Raw genomic sequence first — 22,548 nt, 5'->3', positions numbered from 1 at the left:
AAAGCCCTTACCAAAATGGTTCAGAGCAGCCAGTTCTCTCAGGATTGAAGCTGTGATTCCAGCTGTAGCAAGTGAGGCTGTCTCCTGTGCTGGTGTCTGTGTTTGCAATGCTGTCTTCAAGTAATATACTATCTGGTGGTTTATTTTCTAGGCTGGTTTATGTTGAGAAGCCAGACAAAGGCCAACAATAAATGAGAAGAGACGGAGACAAAAGATAGTTGGTAGAAACAGGCAGGTGCTCTTTATTTCATGTGGCACAGCATTAGGCAGACAACCCAAGAAACAGTTTCTAACAAAAACCAAAGCTATCACTTCCAGGAACCATCCCCCAAACAAGGGTCTACTGCCAACAGTGGCACTGAGATGTCCTTGCCTGTCCACTCTCATCTCCTCATAGTTTATATGCGCTTAGGCCGTATCTTAGTGGTGAGTGTCCTTTCCAAGGAGCCTAACTTCTTACAATACAATATCTTTAGACAGCATACATACTGTGCAGGATCACCAGAGTACAATCTCCTCAAGCCATGCTAAAATATAATGCTAACTCTGGAGAGAAGGCAGTGCAATCGCCTCGTGTCTCTCTGAGGTAATACAATGCTGTTTCTTAGCTGACAACATGAGGGGCACCTGAGGGAGGAACAATATGGCTTCAGAGTCTATTTTTAAACTCCTGATGCAGTAGTGAGGACCTGGTGTGCCATCGGCCAGACAGGGTGAGGACATCCTCCACCGCTGGCTGCTGCTGGGCACCAGCAGCACCAGAGAACTGAGCCTATTGTCCCTCAGGGGGATGAGAACAGAGATGGTCTTGGATGAGGAGGAGGAGGAAGAGGAGGAGGAGGAAGAGGAGGGGGAGAGGGCCATCAGAGATCACAACAGACCATCAGCTTTGAGTCGGTCATTAGGCGAGAGGTAACAATAATGGTGGTGTGGGGAGGGATTACATCATTAGCACTCTGGATTTAAAGGCATGAAGAATGGCTGGTGGAAGGGAGATGTTTTGGAGACTAAGGGCAAAGCTTTAAAAGCCTTGGGATATTACTTTTAATTATTATCTACAGGTTATTCTCTCTATATATACTATTTTTCTTTCTAAATTATGAAAATAAACATTTATTAACAAGTCACTGGGTCAAATCCTGCTCTCCACTGAAGGCAAATCCATTGACTTCAATGGGAGGGAGCCCCGTGTAAACAATGAAGGGCAAATTTGGCCCTTTATGTCCTGAAAAGTCTGCTTGTACCCATTGTCTTTCAATCCTGCAAGGAAATACAGATTGAAGGGTGAACTAATTGTTACTAGTTTCTCTTAAACTGCCAGGGGAGTGTCAGTGAGATGTGGCAAAGGAGCAAAAAAAAAAAAAAAAGAACCAATAAGTAATACTGCTTTAAAGAGAATTTTATCCATGTTTCAGAGCAAAAACACAAAAAGAGAGTGGATCTGGATCAAGCGCTACTGGCCTTTACTTTCTAAGCAATGACAAAATTCTTCATTTAGCTTCGGTGAAATGTTACACAACCAGAGAAAACAGAAGGAACCAAACAATTCTTTTCCTTTGCAAACATCATACATCCAAAGGTGAACACTGTCATCCCTTTGGATTCTCCAATAACTCTCACTGTCTGCACAGTGCAGTGTGAGCCGCTGAAGACAAAACACATCTACTGTGCACATGGGTAAAACCTGTGGTGTCTTACAAACATAGCATTTTGATGTTTTGAATGTTAAAATCCACTAGGTGCTTTTAGACACAGAACAATACAATTTCGGATGCATTTACCACTTTTATTTCACTATGCAGAAACATACATTCACCATGTGTTGTGATGCAGCTGACAGTGTAATGGACGCTATCCCTTCCGTGGGTATTAGAGCTGGACACTAACGAGTTTTCAGTGGACGTTCTGTACAGGTTAAGGCTTGACTCAGAACTAGATAGTAAATGCTGACCAGATTCTCAAACAGATTTTTTTTTCCTCTGAGAACAAAAGGGAAATCAATAGAAAACCATCACGGTTATTTCAGATTAATAATTTTCTAAAGCTGCAAACTAAGTAAAATACAGATTTTTTTCTTTTCTCTGAAATAACTACATATAATTTACAAGGTTTGTGAATCTGTGAAGGGTGACTGGAAGCTGACTCTGAACAATGCTGACAAAAATCATTAAAGTTAATATACTAAAACCATTACTACCTCATAAGGTATTCAGTCAGGTATACAAAGCACACTTTGTAAGCATTTAAATGTTTTGATAAGAGTAAAGATTCATCATCATTTATTGGGCAGTAATAAAACCAGATAAAACAAATATAAGATTCAAGTTGTTTACTGAATAAACTGTGTTATTGGCACATCTAATGTGTGGTAAAACATTATACACAGTACCTATACAGCTTCTAGCATTTTGGGGGTAATCTTCATTTACAATATCCGTAAACAAAAGGCTTGCCACCTAACAAATTTTAATTTGTTTAGACTTTCAGAAACTGTGAAAGGCATGAACTGTTTATGTGTTACATGAGATCACTGTTTATATTGTTTATGAACGTGCAGGTAAAGCTGAAAACTTAGACATTTTAAGAAAATTAAAAATGCTGCTTTTCTGTAATTTTATTGTTGCTTCATGCAATATTGTTTAACTGCTGCTGATTCAGATTGCTTTCTATGGGAAGGTATCTCTGCCAGTTTCTTTATTAACGGTCAAGATCAATTCTTCTGTACTGAAATTTTCCATAGACAGATACAAGTCAGTCAGGTTGGAACTGAGACTCCGTATAGGCTCTCGTATTCCTACTGGTATGCATGTCTGGATTCATATGCATTCTAGGTTATTCCTGCAGAGAAGAGAACTGAGTTAATTATTCAAAGCAACTACTCTCTTGCAAAAGAGATTTTGTCAATTTGTTCGTTATAGGAAAAGCTATTTGAAAATGGCATCATCCCAGTATAAGCAACTTGGACCAAATCCAAAGTCCACTGATGCCAATGGAAGAATTAGTGACATCAATAGACTTTTAAGCAAGCCACATTGAGCTGTCTCTGAAACAATTAGCATAATACCACAAGAATCACAGCTACTCACTCCTTAGTGACTGGTTCCATCTTCCAAATAAATAACTGACACTGAAATTCAGTTTTCTTTAGGGTCTGTATATCCAAAAGCAGGAGAGCCAAAGAGCTTCAAAAGGTGCTGTGCATTATACTCTGTTACTTACACCAAGTGCTAGGGAATACATATTGTTTTAAGAATAAAATGCTGCTATCGATTCAACAAATCTGACAAGCAGCCTTTTCTTCCCCTTCTGCATACAGCATTCAAAGCAATTTGTGCAATGGTGCTGGCATTAAGAGCTTTCGCATAGCAGGTTAGTATGCATGACATGTTTCTGCACACAGAATAAATATAGGAATATTAAGATGTCTGTTTAGCCAGCCACTATTGGAGAGCATGCCTTTACTGAGAAAAAGCTCAAAGCGAGGAAAGCTGCATTATCATCTCATCCTGATAAACAATGCTGCTTTAAAACACAAAATGTTCTTTCAAATACAAGAAAGCCAAGACACCCAAATACCGACAAACTATTTCACTGCGTTTAAAAGCGAGTTGGACCATATCTTTGCAAGTTGGGAATTAAAGCATAACTTGTAACATATCTGCACAGGACATTTAAAAAGCAGCTGTAGGTTTTTCCCTTGGCATTTTTAACCCAAAATGCACACCTTTAAGAACAAATTATTTTTGTTCTTAAATGACACAAAAGCAGACAACAGTTTTTTTATGACTTCAGAAGTAGAAAATTAGACCATAACAAAGCATGGACAATGAGGACTTTTCAGAGAGCAAACAAAAGCAAATGAGTAGTTTCTCTTTCACCAGCTGGCACTGTTTAATGAAGACAGATGTCTAGAGCCGAATGTGGTTTACTTTCAAATATCAGAATGATAACCAGCAACTTGAAAATGCCAGTGAGAGCAAGTGAAGAGTTAAAGGTGAAATATGGTAGGAAAACAACATCTGCAACATGCCAGTCCAATAAATGCCTAGGAAAATCATCTGGTCCTCTTACCTGTGGTCAATCCTCCCCATCTTCTGGTGTGATTTCTGTCTCTTTATGTACCACTACTTTGGTCACTGACATGTCAGGGTGCTGCTCTTTGGCTTCTTTAATTGCCTGAGCCAGCGCCTATCCCAAGGAAACCACAGAAGGGCAAAAACAAAAAGGAGGTGGAACATGCATGATCAGTAGTGAGGTGGAGAGATTCATGACATATTACACAATTTATAAATGAGGAAAATGATTAAAATATGAAATATACCATCACTGATTTAACTACTATTCCAGCTTAATTTAAGGCATGCCAGTATGAAAAATATCTGTCAAAGCAATGTTTAGAATTGTTCTCTTTGGCAGTCTTCAGGGTAGCGTTTTTAGCAGTTTGTAGATTTTACCTGATCATGATCAATATCTGCATCTCCTGTGATGACTATTCGCTTTTCAATTCTTGTCTCTGAGATGCCTCCTTTCACAGTCTAGATGGGAGGGAAAAATTCATGTCAGTAACTTTAGAGTGCTGCTACTCATCCCTGGAATGAACAGTGCAGGAACCCTCTCGTGACCAGACCAAACACAGGTAACTTTATGATTCTAGTTAATCTGCACATGTATCAAGAGAGATGTTTGTATGTCAAAAATGTCAAATTTGCCCCATGAACAACAGAATGGGAATACAGACAGCCCATATTCAGACCTATTTGAGTCCAAGTGCTTGCTTCAGAGCAGTGTACAGGGCAGTATGGCCTTTGTATAGCTCATCTACTAATGGGTGAACTTCACTGCTGAAAGATGAAATCCTGTTCTTGGTGAATATTGGTAGAACTGTCACAGCTCTAAGAGGGTCTCTGCTTAGGGAGGAGCTGTTATTTAAATGCTACCTTGGAACCTGGAAGACACAACATAATTTGTCTGTGCAGATATGAGTTTTTGGTCTGGCTGTGGGTAATTTCCTCAGGGTACCACTCAGAAACACAGCCAAGGTGTCTGAACTGACTGAATGTCCTATTACAGCTGCAAGATACAGATTTACTGTGTGCTTTCAACACCATGCAGGGCTAATAGCTCAGAGCTGAAAGGCATAGTCATGGCAATGGAGCCTCAATATTGCTACCAGGCCACTGTATGATGCCAGTGTGGTTATACTGTTTCCAGTTCCAGGTAGCATTTGCAGCTAAATCAAGTGTCTCTGTACAGCAAGGTTTTGTGCTTGCATAGACATACCCTAAGGGTTTAGGACCCTTGTCAAGTCGTTGGATGATGCCTTAATCAACTCAGCATAGCCAAAGACAGGTGAATAAAGACAATAATTTATGGTAAATTTACAAGATTTTTATAGAGAATATCAGAATGTGTCACCATTTTGAAATAAATCATAGAGCCAAAGCTAAGATAGCATACACCCTGGTGAAAAAGGATCTCCCTGTTTCCTGAGGACTCACTTTGGTGATATGTGTAGTAGTCGTAGTGCTGGTGGTTTCAGATGTGATAGTTTGTGCACTCATCAATACACCTGGTTCAGAATCAGCACCGCAATCCACCTAGAAACCAGAACAGAAAACCAGTCACTGAAAAAATACTCCTGACCACAGGGAGGCAAGAACTGGATTGTTAAACTTCCCTATTTCTACAGTTCTTCATAAAATGAGTATCTAATGATAGGGGTAAACTGCTATTAAGGTGACCATGTGTCAGTATTTCTCTGTGCATCTGGAGGCTCTCCTTTGCCTCTGGAAGGACAGATGAGAAGCTGTGGCTCTTAAATCTGTAGTTTCATCACTGTTTTCAAAAGGCCCTACACCAGGACATGAGTCACCCTCAGGTAAGTTATTCTTCCATGTATCTTCCTCATGCTAATATTTAATTCTTGAACAACTTAGAAAAGTTTGCACTAAAGCATACTCCTAAAGATGGGTGAAGAAATGGGTTCCTTAAGGGCACATTAAATTAGACCATGTCTTTGCAGAATTTCTTACCTGAGAAGACTCATATGTAATGGTTTTTGTTTCTGTATGGACTACTGGCACTTCCTTTGTTGAAATTTCAAGGGTTTCCCCACCAGCAGGAACACTGCTGAAACTGATGGTCTCAGTCTTCACAACTGGTGACTGCGTGAACAAAAAGAAGGGATTGGAACATTTAGCGAAGCTTATGGATTTCTCAGAACTTTCTTCTTTTTTTTTTTGCTTGGGTAAAAGAAAGAACAACAAAAAAGTGCTCTGCATTTAACAAAAAAAAAGAGAGAATTTGCTTCATTACAGTGGTACATTCATGTATATAATGCTGGCGACTTTTAGCACTTCAGAGGATTTTATGAAAACAAAGTCCAATATATTCTAAACATTACAAGAGTAGCAATGGTCACAATTTGAAAAACAGGAGGTTCCCTTTGAACATCAGGAAACACCTTTTCACTGTGAGAGTGACTGAACACTGGCACAGGCTGCCCAGGGAGATTGTGGAGTATCCTTCCTTGAAGATACATGGAAGAAGCTCTCTGGCCGTGGTCCTGAGCAGCAGCTCACTCTGGATGTCCCTGCCTGAGCAGGGGGTTGGTGCAGACAACCTCCAGAGGGCCCTTCCAGCCTCAACTGTTCTGAGAATTTCCAATTCTACATTTTCTTAAAATGACAAGGGAAAAAATCCTGTCCAGATCAGTCTTCTGTTCAGTTCTTGGAAAAAATCCCTTTGTAAAACAGCTCTTGAAATTCTGCTAAGAGGCTAAGATAAGGAACCTGGTCTGTTTAACACACAGTATACTTATTTATAATTGCACCAAGCATGGAAAAAAACAATCTCTTTCCTGTCTTTGAGGACATGTGAACTTTGCCAACCTCGATGGACTTTCCCAAACAGAATGCCAGCTGATTTTGTTATCTGTTAGATAAAATGCCATGAAATTTGGTATTTCTCTGTAGCATGAAAAGCACTTTCAAGTAAAACATGCATGGCATTTTGCTAATGATGGAAACCAGCAGCAAGCCTTGCAGGTGACATGCAAGGAGGAAATAAGAGGAGAAAAAAGCTGCCTGCTGTAAAAGGGCAATCATACAAGCTGGGGACACTTTACTTTCAGTGACAGGAATTAACTTAATCCACTATTGCCTACAATCACAATTCAGCACGGAAATGACCAATTTAACAACAAGTTACCTCAAAATGAGGTTTTCTTTCCAAAGACTCTGAAAGTTGGACTGTTGTTCTGTGCTCCTCCGCCTGCTCACGCGAAGCAGCGGCAGCGACTCCTTCCTGTTTGGTTAGGGCTTTCCCAGCCTCCTCCCTTTTTTCCTCCTTCGCCCCCTCAGTCCCAGCAGAGCCCTCCTTCCCTTTCACGCCAGCAGCCACCGCCGACGCTGCCTCAGCCTGGGCATCCAGCGCAAGTCCGGCCACTTTAGCAGGATCCCCGCCTGCATGCACCTCCATCCCATGTCTCTCCTTGACAACTACAGTCTCCTGTACAACCTTCTGCACTGTATCCTGATCCGGCTGGACTGCTTGCTTCATGTCACTGGAAGTTATCTCCTGAGACGTCGTCGTGTCTATTCTCTGCAGGGAAGGAGGAAAAAACCCTCAGCATCAGAAGCAGACAATGTTATTTTCAGTAGCTGCTCAGCTTAATGTACTGTGAACATAAATTAAAAAAAAAAAAAGGCATTGTATTTTGCCAAGTTATTTCTCTCACATTGCATGGATTTTTGTTCTCAGGATGTTATCAGTATAGTAGAAAAGGAAAAGAAAGCAAGAAAAAAATCTTTTAAAAGTGAAAAGAAATTTCAGTGTCAGTATTCTTCTCATTGGTATTCTTGTGTGAGTTTTATAAAGGCAAAATACAGCCCCCTGCAAAATGACCAAAATAAAATGAAATGAGAGAAAACCTGGTTGTTGTTTTTTTCTTTTTCTTTTTGGTGAAGTTTCTGTTGTGGTCCATTGTAACAAAGGAAAACACATATGAATACATGCATTAGTTATACAGTTCCAAATTGTGCAAAAAAACGCAAAACAAAAAAGCAAAAGTAATTGGTGTGTGGTTATGACATCGATGGTGGGAATCAAGCAGCCACCTGAGCCCAGCTATGGGAAGTAGAAGTAACCCCTCCTATGAACTCAGTCGGTTTTCTGGCGGACTCTATTAAAGTGAAGATATCTGAACCGTCCAAGGTTTTTTCACTGGTGGACTGTTTAGTCTAAATAGACAAAGAAATGTAGAGTCATACACAGAGAAAAGGCAGACCCATATGCACAGACATATTAATTGCCAAAACCAGAGGCGGAGACGGAGGAAAAGGAGAGAAGGTTGCAGGGGCACGGAGAGCTTGGAAACAGGAAAAGAATGGGAAAATAAATCAGAGCAAATTCACAATGGTGGTAGTAAGCAGTAGTTACAAAGCGTAGTTGTTAGCATTGGCGTTTTGCTGGTTCAAGCAAACCTTTTTTTTCCTTTTATAGACAAGGCACAGCAGCAATACTAAATTTCAGTACATAAACCAGAAAGGTTGAAAGCCTTATATAATGTCTGCTTCCGACTGTGAGACGGATTCAAAGTATGAGAGAAAAAAAATAAGCTGGGTTGGCTGCTGTCAACATAAAGCCAGGCAGCAAGAGAACTGAAAGGTAGGGTGGTGTGAGGGGATTGCCTAAAAGAAGTCATGCTTTTATCTTTAAATCGTGGCATGAAGTCAAGGCCACTTGTTACCACTACTTTTGATGCAGACGACTCAGTAACATAGTGAGCAGTAGCAATGGTAAATGGCTGTTCTCTGGAATATCTCCACTCAGACAGGCTCTTATCTGTCCGGGCAAATGCCCTTGTTTTTACAGCTTCACCTCCAGGATGCTTTTCTGCTTTGCCAAGCTGTAAGCTTTCCAGTGTACCAAGCAACTGCAAATCCTGGTCGATCCTTAGCGTCTTTTTCAAACTCTCCTCTTCAGGACTTTGCAACTGAGATTCTGCTTCCTTTATGGGTGTCAGAGAGTCAGACAGCTTTCTTTTCGTGCTCTGCATGTCGGATCCCCGCCTGGCTTTCTCATCAGTGACAGGCTTGAGGATTTCATACTTGGTCACTATTGGAACGATTTTCACAGATTCTTGCACTTCCCTTTCCACTTTTTGCAACATTTCTACTGAAGGCTGTACTGCTTTCTCACCCTCTTTAGCTTTACTTGTCATGGTTACAATTTTCCCAGATACGGTATCATAGGACTTTCCTAGGGTGAGCATTTTCTGCTTATTCTCCTCATTGGATTGTATTTCACTTTCCAAGTCCTCAAAGCTCTGCATTAGAACAGTACTGGATTTTAATATCTCAGGTGGAAAGGCAGTTTTACTGCTCACAGTCACTACTTTGTATGTCAGATTTTTTTCCGATTCACCATCAACTACCCCAGAGGGTATTTTGTCTATAATAACCCAATCCTCAGTGCCCTATATTTGAGATATAAAAGCTAAATTAGAATATCTGAAGGTTTATCTGTACTTCAGGAGCACTAAAGTATGAAGGCTTTTAAGAAATCATGCTACTTCTTCTGAAAGCATATAATAACTTTTAGCATTGTACCTCTTAGAGCAGTTATCAAGCAAATAAACAGAATCACCTTAGGCAAAATATGATTTCTTTGCATATTCTCTCTCTTCAGAGGTCCATATAATGTGGACCCAAAAAAATTACTTTTGCCACACTATTTTTGTATTTTTCTGAGGCAGAAATAGCATGTCAGCACATAATTTAAAATGATGATTGGAATCAACCTGGGGTTAAAAATCACATATTGCAGCAGTTCTCAAAGCTACAGTCAAAACCAAATTACAAAAATAGGGCAAATAAGCCCATTCAACTGTACCCCAGTTGCTACAAACATGCTGTTAATGATGTTTTAGAATAGTATGCGTTTGTATGTAGCTGTAGCCTGCACTGAATTTCCTTGTTTTCGTTAGAACATTAACCCCCTTCAGGATTGTTTAAATGCAGAAGCAAAACACAGCAAACTGTATAAAGTAAGCACGCTACTAAAAATTCTGAATGGAACTTAATTGCAGCATCTTTTTTCCTCCTCATGCAAATGTGCTATGTGATTTACTTTGACTATGCAATCAGCATCCAGTTATTTGACTCTAAGACCATAACTCCTGTATTTAACTAAGCAAATGATGTAGCTTAAAATTGAATGAATTAAAAATAACCTCTAGGGATGATGGGATACTTTTCTGGATAATGATTTGATGAGAAGTAACCAAAGTGCCAGCAGATTCTCCTTCCTGCAGCTTCTTCTCTATCACACTTGGCTAATAGAAAAACCAATAAAAATATAAAGTTCACCATCACTCAGCATACTCTAAATTCACTTGACAATATAAAGGAAATTCATTCTTGTGACAGAAGTGCCCCATTCACCGTAACGTTCTCAGTGAGGTTTATGCTGGAAATGCATGCAAACTGCAAACAACATCCAAACAGCACCGTGCAAGTAGATTTCTAACTAGCAGAGAAATCATTCTCCATTAGGAAGCCATAAGCTCTGGAGAGGACCCATTCCTCAGAATTTGGTCCCCAGATTATATCTCTGTCTGAAACTTATGAAATAATAATAATAATAATAATAATAATAATAATAATAATAAAGTATAAAAAGGGAGGGCTTGGGAAGGAAAAAGGATAATAAAATAATAAATCATTGCTATCCTTTCTGACTGCATTTCAGTGAAGTATTGTTTGTTTTTACCTGCATTTCAAGGAATGTAGTACCTCCCTTCTGCAAAAATATGAGTTTTTCTGATTTTTCTGTTTCTTCTTTGGTCTAATTTCAGGGGAATAAATAATTTTAGTAAATGGAGGGTATAAAGTCCACTATACTTTACAGTAGATTATCATATTTCTCTACTCTACAAGTTATTAATCGCATGGAAAATCAGGAAACAGAATTAAAGATAATCATTTTACAGCATAGAGGTTTCCAATAAGAAGTGAAATCAGTGTCTCTCTATGGTGAATGCAAAGCAGATAGGAGTATAGAAATGCTATGCACAAGTTTAGCACAAAACCCACTATATTGAGCAACACCCAGGTGTGGATGCACTGTGTTTGTCTCATTTCATATTATTAACTGTGACTGATGCCAGCTTACACAGCTTCCACCAATAGCCCAAAGCAGGCCCCTTCACCTTCACTCTGCACAAGGCTCTCTCCTGAGTTTGCACCCTCTCTGCTGAAGCAGGCAGGTGTGTTCAGCAAAGATTTCAGCTCTCCCTTTTTTCCTGCTAGTATTAGAAGTCTTAGGAGCACTTTTCCTACACAGGAAGCTAACTGTTGCTCTATTATCCTGTAGTGTGACTGTCGTAGGTTGCAATATAGATGTAGTTAAGTATTCTATTACCACCAGCTGTGGGCTGTTAGCTGCTGTCAGCTGCTAATGACCCACTCCGGATGACAGGCAATGGGCCATCCGTTAGCTATTATCACTTGCTAACGACCCACCCGATGACAGGCAATGGGCCATCAGGGACCCACCGTGTGACTGATGGACTTATCTCATCCCATTGTGAGATGCTCTGCCCAGGAGGGAGGAACCAGGTGTTCCCACGTGGATATAACCTGGCCTTGGAACTGCCTGAGCTAGCCCTGTCTACTGGGTTCCCAGAGGACGAGAGCTACCACTGGATCTTCAGCTGGAGACTAAACCTTCACAGGATCACCGCTTCAACTGGACTACTTCAGTTGGACTGCTACTACCACCCTTACAGGGTGTTAGGTTGTATCTGACTTTGTCAGTGCTTTTCCTTGTATTATTTCACTTATTTTTAATTTCAATCTGGACTTGTGATCTCCCACTGGTTTGTTTTCAAACCAAGACAGTGACACTCAAATCTCCTCACTTTTATCCCAACAGTGCTTTCCCAGTGCTGTGAGAACAGTAACTGTATCTCTCTGACTTCAACAGCTGGGAAAATTTTAAATGTTGGTAAGACTCAATTTCCCAAGCCTTTTGAGCCCACCCTCTGGGCTGGCCACTGTTGTCATTTGGCCAGAGAAAGTAAGTCCCACAGTGCAAAATGGGTTTCTTGCCAAACCCTTTCTAGCAACTTCACTGTACTCATCAGACATACCAATGGAAGTTCTCTGGCATAAAAAAAGGGTTCATGTACTCAAGAGGAAAGGCAGAAATTTAAAGAAAGATAGAGAAAGGGATAAATGGTTCAATTCCCTGACTGCAATGAGATGCATAACTCCTTTATTCCTAAAGTGTTGGTTTGATCCAGTCCAGGTCAGACTAAACATTGTCAAGGAGTTTGTCAATATGATGGTTTTCATGTTCTGCAGCTGTCTGTCCACCATCATGGAAGATATTTAAAATGTTATTTTTCATCACTAAGGAAAATCAAAGTATTTCCCCATCTGTTCTAAGAAACCAAGTTTTGACTAGTCACAATGACCAAACACACTCAGGTGGCCAAATGCTCGAAGACCACATTTTGAAAAGGCATATTTTCTCTTCTGTTCTTGTTTTATTATATGAAGGAGCTACAGGTAAAAGTACTGAACACATATTTAAAGTGGATATGCTAAATGAAAAGTGTAACTGCTTTGACTAGCAGAAGGCACTGCACTATTGTGACTGCCTCTGCATTTCTTAGTAGACCTCAAAGTGCTGAATTTGACCTATGGTGGTCTTCAGTTTTTTTCCTGAAAAATTCCGCTCTCATCCTATTCACATCAGGACATGGGAACTGAAACCATCCCACTTATTGGGACCAAAAGGATGGCCAGGTGTCATCTACAGCAGAAGGGACCTCAGAGTTAGGCTCTGATAGCTCAAGTCCACTCTCAATTTTCCACAGAAATCCCTTCATTTGGATGAGGTTCTGTGAAACAGGTATAGATTAGATGCATGTAAGACACAGTAAATGGACACTGCTTTTGAGCAAGTCATCTACTAGCAAGAAAAGAGATACTGGATAAGGATAATTCTTGCCCTTTTCCTTTCCAAATGAATGGCTAAATTCAGATGTGTTTCCTCAGGGTGAAGCCTACATAACTGTGTAATACTTTGCTACTGCTTGTGTGTTTGAATTAAAACCTTTTATTAAATTCCTAAAGTAATAAAGATATAAAAAAACAGGGTGGTGTGAAGTTTGCTTCCACTGAAATCCTCTGATTCAGGCTCAGCTAGGCACCCTTTCCAACAGCTCCTTACATCTTTATTATGATAAATCCACCCTGTTCATTGTACTTACAGTTTTACTTTTTAGAAGGATAAACCTGTATTTTCAGCTACAACCAAACTAACCTGTTTGTAGGCTCTGTTATGACTCTTGAACAAAGCAGTAGGAGCAACACTAAAACTCTGTGCTGACCTCAAAAGGGAAGTTTTGAGCGCCGAGTCTGCTTTTTTAGGTATTTTAATCCAACTTGAAGGCCACACTTTACACACATGTGGTGCCCACATCAGCCACTGGGTATAATGTGGGAGAGGAGGAGGTGAGGCCTCTTCCTCAGCAATATCCCTTTCCCTGTGAGGAGAAGCTGACACTTGCTACCTACATGCCTCCAAGGATCCCTTCCCGAGAGCTGTGGGTCTGCAACACCAAACTCTTGAGGTGAGAAAGCAGAAAACTCTTTCAATTTACACTATCCAGACAACTTTTACTGAGTTCCTTCCAATATTACATCAGTGCTGGGGCACAGAAGCAAATTTCATGACCATTTATTGGTCTTTAATGCTAAAAGCAAGAGGTACCCATAAAGATAATTCCTGTGAGACAGAAACCAGATATCTATTCATAATAAAATAAAAAAAAAATAACTTTCAGACAGACCACACAAGCTTATATCTTTTTGTTCCACTGGACTTAAGCCAAGACACTGCATTATGTATTTTACTGCAACACAAATGCTGCCTTGCTACCCCTACATGTCCTTACCTATCTACAAATCAAGTAAACATCAGCTTTTAAATTGGCAAGTTTCTTACAAGCATTTCAAGACTGCATAGTGAGCAAGATTTTTTCACACATGCACACTGCATGAAAACACAGACACTTAACAATCTGCACTGGGTCTTCAATGAAATGGTATCCAGCAGACTGCAGCAACCATCAGTTCCCTTATGGAACTGGCCAAGAAGATCTAATTATTATCATTATTTCTTCCTGTCTTCAAAGACTGAGAGAGTTCTGCCCTTTGCTCTGTATTTTCTTGTCAAGCTTGGCACCATAACCCCCACCCGTCTCACTACATTGCTGTTCCCAGCCAGTCACCATTGTTTAAATTTTCTCTCCATCACTTTCATGGTTTCTTTCACACATGGCTGGACTTCCTCAAGCTCACCGAACCTGTAACAACGCCTGTGTTTTGCACCCTCAAAGAGACCTAGCTCTGCCACACGGCTTCCAGTGAATTTCATTCTCTAAATACCTATACATTTATATATGTATATATTTATGGTATCTACTCTTCCTCCAATCTTTGCTGCTAGAGCCTGAGTCCTGAGAAAACAGAGTGCCTGCAAGTAGGGACTGGCCTCTAACTAGGGCCTCTAATCTACTGAGAGCTGCTATAAGTAAAAATGAATAGACAAATACACAATGAAGCCTTTCAGCTCACGCTGACCTCTTCAGGCACTAGTGGTTCAATCATAGGAGCATCCTCCTGCCTTGCTGCAAGCCGAACGGGAGATGTGGAAAGCCTCTTCTCCCACTCATTAGACACAGTCGTTTCTGTGGAGGTTTCCAAGAAGGTGCGTTTCAACTCGCTTATATTGGTCTGATGTTTCATCAGATCTTCCTGGGTTTTGTCTAGATCCTGGACAGTTTTAAAAGAATAGAGCAGTTTGTGATACATCCTAAGCCAACCAAACTTTAGAGCCAAAACACACAACTCGGTTAGTATAGAGGGAAGTAATAGCTCAGGGAGCCGGGGAGCACAGCACTAACACAACACTCTGTGAAAATGTGGCATTTTGAAAGAGAACAGCATAGCATATCTCGTACAAGTGAGTCTGAATACACTCTTAAAGAGCTTATCCATATGGCTATAATTTGCACCTGATCAAGAGGCTCCAAACAAACATACATATGCGCGTGGAGGCACACACATATACGCACACGCATATATCGATATTTATAGTACAAGTTAGAAGAGTCATCATAATCTGAGAGAAAAAGTAGTCTATTAGCAGGTGGGAGTACACAGTGCATGCATCATAGTGCAGATCCACAGTTTACCACTAAAACTAACACACATGTACGTACATGCACTGGTATATACCAATACCAACCTCTAACATAAGATTACTATGTTTGACATACACATTTTCACCCTGTATTCGCTTAATCAGACTATTCTGAAAGAAGTGAAAAAGAAAGGGAAAGGTAAGGGACACAGTATTGAAAGGATACAAAATGCTGTTTCTACACATTTCTTCACAGAGAACTGACAGTAACATGCTGAAAGAGGCAAACACCTCCAACATTGATACCTGAGCAACATCTAGACCTTTCGTTTCTGTACCTGTGCCTTTAGATCTCCGTCCTCCTCTTGATCCGACTGCCAGCATGAGAAAGATGGGAAAACAACACCTTACCCACTCGTATGAATGAAGGCTTTATGAACATTGGTGAGAGGTACACGCTAGGTTCAAATCCCATTTTCTCTGCATTAATGATTTAAGGAAGAAGGACTAAACACACTGGCTTTGCGCAGTTTTTCTAACTCAGAGCAAGCCTCCTCAGATTTATTTTTTGTTAACAAAGGGGTATTAAACATCTTCTTTTTATAAATATTGCTATGCTCCACATTCATAGATCTCTATTTATGGAGCAGCATTTGCACCTTCTCACCAAGGTCACAGCTAGTCTACGACCAAACAGCAACAGCAAATTCTTTGGAATTCCATAATCCCAGAGTTTACACATATGACATAATCTGGGCCACAAGCAAAACAGCATAAATTCACCAAGGGCAAACAACCTGCAATGCTTTCTACAGATGGAAGCACATTTTATTTGCTTAAAATGCTATTTCCCTAACCTTACTCCCTTTCTGTTATTTCTGTAATTTTATTTCATATTTAGCCTGTATATATTCTTTCAGGACCTATCATCTGGAATGGCACACACATCCCGTCCACTTCAGTGAACATTTTCAAAAGCAATGCTGTTAGGGGTGCCCTGGCAGCCCAATTTCTGAGGGTGCAATTTTCAGGTGGCAAATACACCACAAATTGTGAAAATCAGGTATCTGCAAGGAGAACTGAGATATACTATACCTTCTCCTCTAAATAAAGATGGCAAGCAGGGAGATTAACACATTTTTAAGTAATAAACTGAACATTTTAAATGTCACAATTTTATGATTATGTTTTACTTTCTGCAGGGCTCAAAGTCCAAAGCTATGGAGTGGAAGAAGCACTTCAAAGCATTTTGTACTCCTGACTCATCTCAACAGACTTTCTGTTGTTGCACCGTTTGAATTCTTTTAATGCCCATGCTGCTATTTTATTGTTAATTTTTCATATAGTCCTAATTAGACAAATGACTCATGGGAAAATCTGTTGATTACTTTACAACTCAGTTCAAATTTATTCTATTTACAGCCAAGGCCGAATTTTCCTGACGTGTCATACAGAAAATTTTTCCTTGATGATAATTTTAACAGTCTCAAATATTAATGAGATCCTTCTGAAAACCTAGAGTAGTCTTTGTGGTAAGACTCTGTTTTCTAGCAGATGTCAGACAAAATTCAGCTCATGTTTGCAGCTGCAACCACATTAATTATGAAAGCATTATATGCACTTCAGTGAAGTCACACAGAGTTGAATTTGCCTGCACAGTCTATGTACCATGTTGTGGATATGAGGCTTCTCAGTCCAAGGAAAATATAAACATTTTACATTTCTCCTCTGAAAAGAATACCTGGGCTAGTGGTGGCAATATGTGAAGATGCCATGTGAACTTACATTAAAGAAAAACCTTAGATAATTAAAATGTGAGAATACCAGTAGCCAGTAAATTTGAAAACTGCTTTTTACTGTCTTTCCCCCACTCTCCCACTCAGGCTGCAGAGTATAAGAACAAACAAGCAAACAAAAAACCCCAGGGCATGATCTGGCCAGCACGACCCTCCAGGTGGGCAGCACCAGTGTGGGTGACACTGCCACTGCCCCACTAACCGCACAATGCAGAGGCCTCGCAGCTCCCAAACCAAACTCAGAGACAAGAGGATCACACAGGGAGCACTGGGAACTCAACTCTCCTAGCGAAGCTGTCCCACTCGCAGGCACGCACATGCACACACGCGCAGGGAGGGATCCTGGACTGCCGGAGCGCACATGCGGTTTAGCCCCAGCCCCAGGGTGGGGAAGAGACGAGGCGAAACGCTCTCCCCTGCCATAGCTGGGTGCCGGCGACTGTACAAACCTCGGTGGCAGTGGTCTCACCATCAGCCGCAGTATCCGTCTGCTCACTGTCAGTCTATTGGGTTAGACAAGTACCCGGGTCCCGAGAGGAAGGCAGGAATAAAGAATAAACCCAGCTCATCAGTACACGCGGCTCACGTGGGGAGCTGTTAAACTCTACATCCCTGTGAACTGCATTAGCATTGCTTTTCAAACAATGCACATGTCAAAGAAGCAAAATAAAAATGCTATATTAGTAAACAGAACAGACTCAGAGGAAGACTTGAGGCGTACTGTACACAGTATATGGCTTTACTGGAACAAATTTATAAGCCAAACAAAATATTACCGGAAAAGTGTAATTTGAATAGCTGATTTTTTTTTTCCTTAAGAAAGCTAGGTAGCTTTAAAAAAAATGGGGAAAAAGCAGCTAATATTTTCTAAACAAACTTTTCCTTCCATAATGATTTTTAACCGAAAATTATTAAACAAATTTTTGTTCTAGCCAATATAAAGTGGTGATTAAGTTTTTTATTAGGAGGGGGAAAAGATAATTAAAAAAAAAAAACCCACAACAACAAAAAAAGCTACTTTAACAGTCATCTGACTTTCAGCCCCTCATTTGTACAGAAGTTGTTCTTGTCTCCACGTTTATACACCACGAGGCTGTCTGCATTACCAAGGAGTTCAAATAACCATTCCCCCAGCCCATCTACTGTCTGTCTGTGGAGTAATGGTAAGGCTCAGATCCCACTTGGTTCCAATAAAGGGCAGCTGATCATTGTTAATGATAGTAAAAAGAAAGAAAACTGCCATTAAAGGAAGAAAAAAATACTTCTCATTCCATTTAAGAATATGGATGAAAACAGGAGAAAAACAAAAATAACTCCGCCACCCCCAAAACACTTACTAGGTATGAGTGATAAAAAGGAAACAAAGCACAGCATTGCACAGACTGATCTATCCCTGCTTTGCTTGACACCATGAAGAACATTTTAGTGGAGAACGCAAGTGTCAAGATAATAGAGAGTAGATTGGAGGTTACTGCAGGCTGAGAAGAGAGTTCAAAAAACTACTCTGATGTCAGACAAGCATATGGAAGACTAGTAAGTAAAGTGCACCCTACTGCCCCAGACTGGCACATCCAAGTTGTTTTGATAGCAGTGAAAGCGCTGGTTTTCATTAGGGATTTTCTGTGGTCCTTAGATAATCTAAAGTAACCCAGGCAGGCAATTTAAAGCCAGGACAACACATCTCATCCTCCAATCACATCAGTATGAACAAGAAGAAAAAAACAACCTACTGGTGGATGGAGTATCAATCTTAGCTTTGAATTTCCTCCAATCTTTTGTCATTTTCTGACAACTCCAATGCTTCATAAGACAATGTTTTGGTTTTTCTTATTGCTTTGTTTTCTATTCATCCCTTCCTTAGAAGAGTTTGTATTGTTTGTATAAAAGGCAGAAGAATAAACAAGCATTTTGCACTTCTTGCTAAGTGCACGAATGCAAATTACATGAAATTTTTCAGGCAATGACCACTCATGAGACAGACTGCATTTATTTTTAAATGAAAGTGTAATGTCAAAGTAGTCTACTAGGCTGGTCCAATTGCTTTCACTAAAATGCTAGAAAATTGTTTCTTTATTAGCAAAGGATCTCACATTTTTATAATGCTATAGGCAAATGTAAAGGCATGGCAATAGAAAAAAAAAGTATGCATTGTCACTCCTATTTGCAAAAAAAACCAACAACAACAAAACAACAAAGAGGAATGAATCTTGGCATTTAAAAAGAATTAAAAAATTTGTCAAGGCACTGTAACACAAGTCTGGCACAGAGGGTTCAGTTAAGAACTTGAAGTCAATAGAAAATTAGCTGCTAAGGTACAAACACAGAAGCCAGTGAATTCTAAGGGGTGAGATTCTGTCTGACTGCACAGACTGACTCCAGATGTATAGCTCAAGGGAGAACAAGCTCAACAATCTATGCCATTGGTTCAGGATATTGGCTGTAGTCTTCTGCATCTCTGTGTGCAATCTCTTCTGAATTGGGGGAGAGAAAGGATTCCTATTTCTTTTGCCATAAGTGGAATGAAATCCTAAACAAAGCATAAAACTTGCTTTATTGCAACATACATGTCTGCTAATAAGCCAATCAACAGCCATGGAGTCGAAGTCAGCATTACTGAGTTACTTGAAATAAAGATCTGGGGTTATCACAGAGCAGGGAATGGCGAACTAAGGCTGAGCAAGGCAGGTCTCCTCTGCAGTGAGGAGTAAGAAAGGCCAGGCTCAGCTCCAAGACAGGCTGTGGCACAGCTGAGGTGGAGCTGGCGGGCGGGCGAAGGCTGGAGCAGGACAGAAGGCAGCTTCTCCTGACGTGCTGCAGCTGCACCTCCCCTAACCTGCAATTGTAATTGCTGTGATTTGTTTTGCCAGTGTAATGCAGACATGCCCGAGTTTAAAACATATTCACTTTCATGCAATATTTTGAACAAGAAATACCCCGTGGATTAGGCACAAGTCTGTGTTGTCTGCCAGGAAGCACTGCCAGAGTAATCACCCTCATAAAAGAGTGATACTAAAAAGCCTATTTTAGATGTTTTTATGCTCAATACTTCCTAACTTTACTAACAAAAAGAAGTGCTCATTTCTGAAAGAGGAACAGACTAATGTATTACATAAACACTGCCTCATTATTGCCTCTGGAGCTGGCACTATATTAATGTTGTTATTGCTATTACATTAATCCAAATGCAGAGCTAATGCAAATTGAGACCTAAAAGCTGTCTCAAAATGAGGACAAGAAATGAGACAGCAGCATTTTGGATGCCTTTTATCAGAAATTGCACATTATTTTTTAGTTAGGCATCACAGAGCCAAAAGCATCTAAAGACAATGTTTTTACAAGACAAATCGATGTGACTTTTGGCTTTCCGTAAAAAAGAAATTAAATCCTGCCCCAAGCCTTACAAAACCAACAGCAGCAGATGACACAAATGTTTAGATGTGCAAGCTGGTTTATTGAAGAGAACTATTGCAATGGTATCGACAAGTGGCCAAGGTGGATTTTTACGTGGCCAACTGGTCTATGATTATCCAATATGGGTTTTTTTTCTTTATATACAAAGCAAAACCATACTTTTGTATTTGAAACTAAAGAGGAAAATAGAAAATCACGGAAAACCTGAACTCATTATTTTATTCTGTCAACAAAGAATAACCAGGCTCCAGCTAAAACTGAGATGCCAGTTACTCTGTTACGCTGATTCCTTTCCTACTTCTGGATATACCCTCACATCCACAGTACCCAGAACCACTGCAGACTCCTCTTGCTGCTGGTTCATCTGCCCGTGATGACCCAGGTGGCTTGAGGCATCAGTTTTGGCAGTGCTAATCTAACACTGCAAATGTCAAGGCAGCCCAAATGGCATGCTCCTGCAACAGCTGCAGAACAGCTGTCCCAGTCTGACCCCTCACTGATACACTGGATTTAACCTTGGGAAAACAATTTAATCTGCAGCAGAGATGGGATCAAGACTGAAAATCAAGATCCAGGTTTCGCTGGACCAGAAAGCCTTTTCTGGGACTCAGCTACAGCTGATAGGCTTTTGCACAAAGCTGAGCCCATCTGGACTTTGAACGTACTGAAGTTGGTGAGGGTGCTCATTGTTGTTGGGTAGCTAGTTATATAAATAAATGTAGATACATATGCATATATTTGTATGATTCAGTAATTATGCAGAAAATTATACTTTTTACTCACTATTTAGATAACTAACCCTAGTATAAACTGATAGAGGGAAGAAAAAGATATTATTTAGTGCAACTTACTTTGCACCAGCTGACACAGTTCAAGCCAAGCCACTTCCACACAGTGTTGTGCCTAACCCTGGGTTCCAAGCTGTACTCCCAACATGAGAAAAAAAATTTAAAAAAAAAGAAAAAAAAGAAAAAAAATACAACAACTCCCAAACCAAAAAAAACCCTTCTAACATATCAGCACAGACAGAAATGAGGCTCTGAAAGTAGGACCACTATTGCAGCAATCTAACACTGGTTAGGACTGAAGCACTGAACACAAAAAAGAGTGTGTTCGATGCCGAGGTACACACCTCTTCCTCTGAACTGTCACTCAGGTCATTGGCAAGTGAGGCACTCAAGGAGGCCGCCTTGGGCTCCAGGTAGCAGAGGCACATAGCCAGAGGAAAGGAGAGAGTGAGGGCGTATGGCACTGAGAAAGAGGCAGAGAGCAGAAAGAAAAAAATGAAGAGGAAGCAAGGCACGAGGGAGGGGGAGCGGATGGGGAGGTAGTGCTGCACACTGGCAGGCAGGAGGTTGGTTTCAGAGAGGTTAGGGAGTGACAGGTAGCCATCGTCATCCAGGAGGGAAGGAAATGACTCTGGAAGTTGCAAGGAGAAGGAAAACAGTGTTCCGCCTTTGCCAGCTTTTTGCTTGTAGCCAAAAGCCATGTCTTGCTCGGCGGAGCAAACTCGCCCCTTTCTGTCAGAGTCTGGCTCCGACTCGCTGTGTTTTGGAGCGCTCTCTTTGGGGGCCTCACAGCCTAAGGACTTTGTCCGAGTGCTCTCCTTGCATCTCCTGCGAAGCTTTGCTGAAGATACATGGGGGCCAGGCTGAGAGGATGGCGAGGGGTGGTGGGAGTCAGTGCCAAGCAAAGATGGCTGGTGACAGGGAAAGAGCAGCAAACAAGGCGCAAAAGCAAAAGGACAAAAAGAAAACTGTAATTAGTTAATTTTCTTCCGTGATGATAAATCATATATATTATATATATAAAATTATAAACAGTATTTTAACACCACAGCTTTCCACTGAATTAAACGGTGTATGTCCCCATGCCGCACACCACAGGTATTAGTGAATCACGCTTCCAGCTTACAAAAGGCAACTTCTTGATTCAACATTTGTCTAGTCCTCTGCAGCACAGGATTTACATAAAAGCCTCCATGGCCACATGGGGAGTTTCAGGTTCTGCCAACTTCCACTTACTGCAAGACTGGCTAGTGATCATAAAGAGTTTTCGAACATGAAGTACATGGAGAGCAACAAAGAAAGAAGGGAACATATTTCTAATACCAGCACTACTT

General features: G+C 40.6%; 1 protein-coding gene across 13 annotated transcripts in view; it reads right to left on the bottom strand.

The window, feature by feature from the left end:
- Positions 1-215: 215 nt before the first annotated feature.
- EPB41L3 (erythrocyte membrane protein band 4.1 like 3) overlaps positions 216-22,548 on the bottom strand; it is a 97,187-nt gene continuing 74,854 nt past the window's right edge. For 2 of the 13 annotated variants that reach the window (XM_085052601.1, XM_085052603.1), the window contains exons 13-23: positions 21,559-22,125; positions 17,465-17,518; positions 15,558-15,593; positions 14,658-14,849; positions 8,118-8,240; positions 7,210-7,602; positions 6,033-6,164; positions 5,499-5,597; positions 4,455-4,535; positions 4,072-4,188; positions 216-2,838 (exon numbers count right to left, since the gene is read on the bottom strand). In XM_085052601.1, the coding sequence (XP_084908727.1) occupies positions 4,078-4,188; positions 4,455-4,535; positions 5,499-5,597; positions 6,033-6,164; positions 7,210-7,602; positions 8,118-8,240; positions 14,658-14,849; positions 15,558-15,593; positions 17,465-17,518; positions 21,559-22,125 (1,788 nt within the window). In that variant the 3' untranslated portion in view covers positions 216-2,838; positions 4,072-4,077. Of the gene's footprint in view, positions 2,839-4,071; positions 4,189-4,454; positions 4,536-5,498; positions 5,598-6,032; positions 6,165-7,209; positions 7,603-8,117; positions 8,241-8,749; positions 9,479-10,234; positions 10,337-10,773; positions 10,849-14,657; positions 14,850-15,324; positions 15,391-15,557; positions 15,594-17,464; positions 17,519-21,558; positions 22,126-22,548 lie in introns of all 13 variants that reach the window. The other 11 variants (XM_085052593.1, XM_085052594.1, XM_085052597.1 and 8 more) reach the window with 11 other exon arrangements.

The sequence above is a fragment of the Lichenostomus cassidix genome, chromosome 2, assembly GCF_008360975.1.
Source record: "Lichenostomus cassidix isolate B80296 chromosome 2, HeHo_3.0, whole genome shotgun sequence".
Lineage (NCBI taxonomy): Eukaryota > Metazoa > Chordata > Aves > Passeriformes > Meliphagidae > Lichenostomus > Lichenostomus cassidix.
The sequence above is the reverse complement of the archived record's forward strand: the minus strand, read 5'-3'. Positions and strand labels throughout refer to the sequence as shown.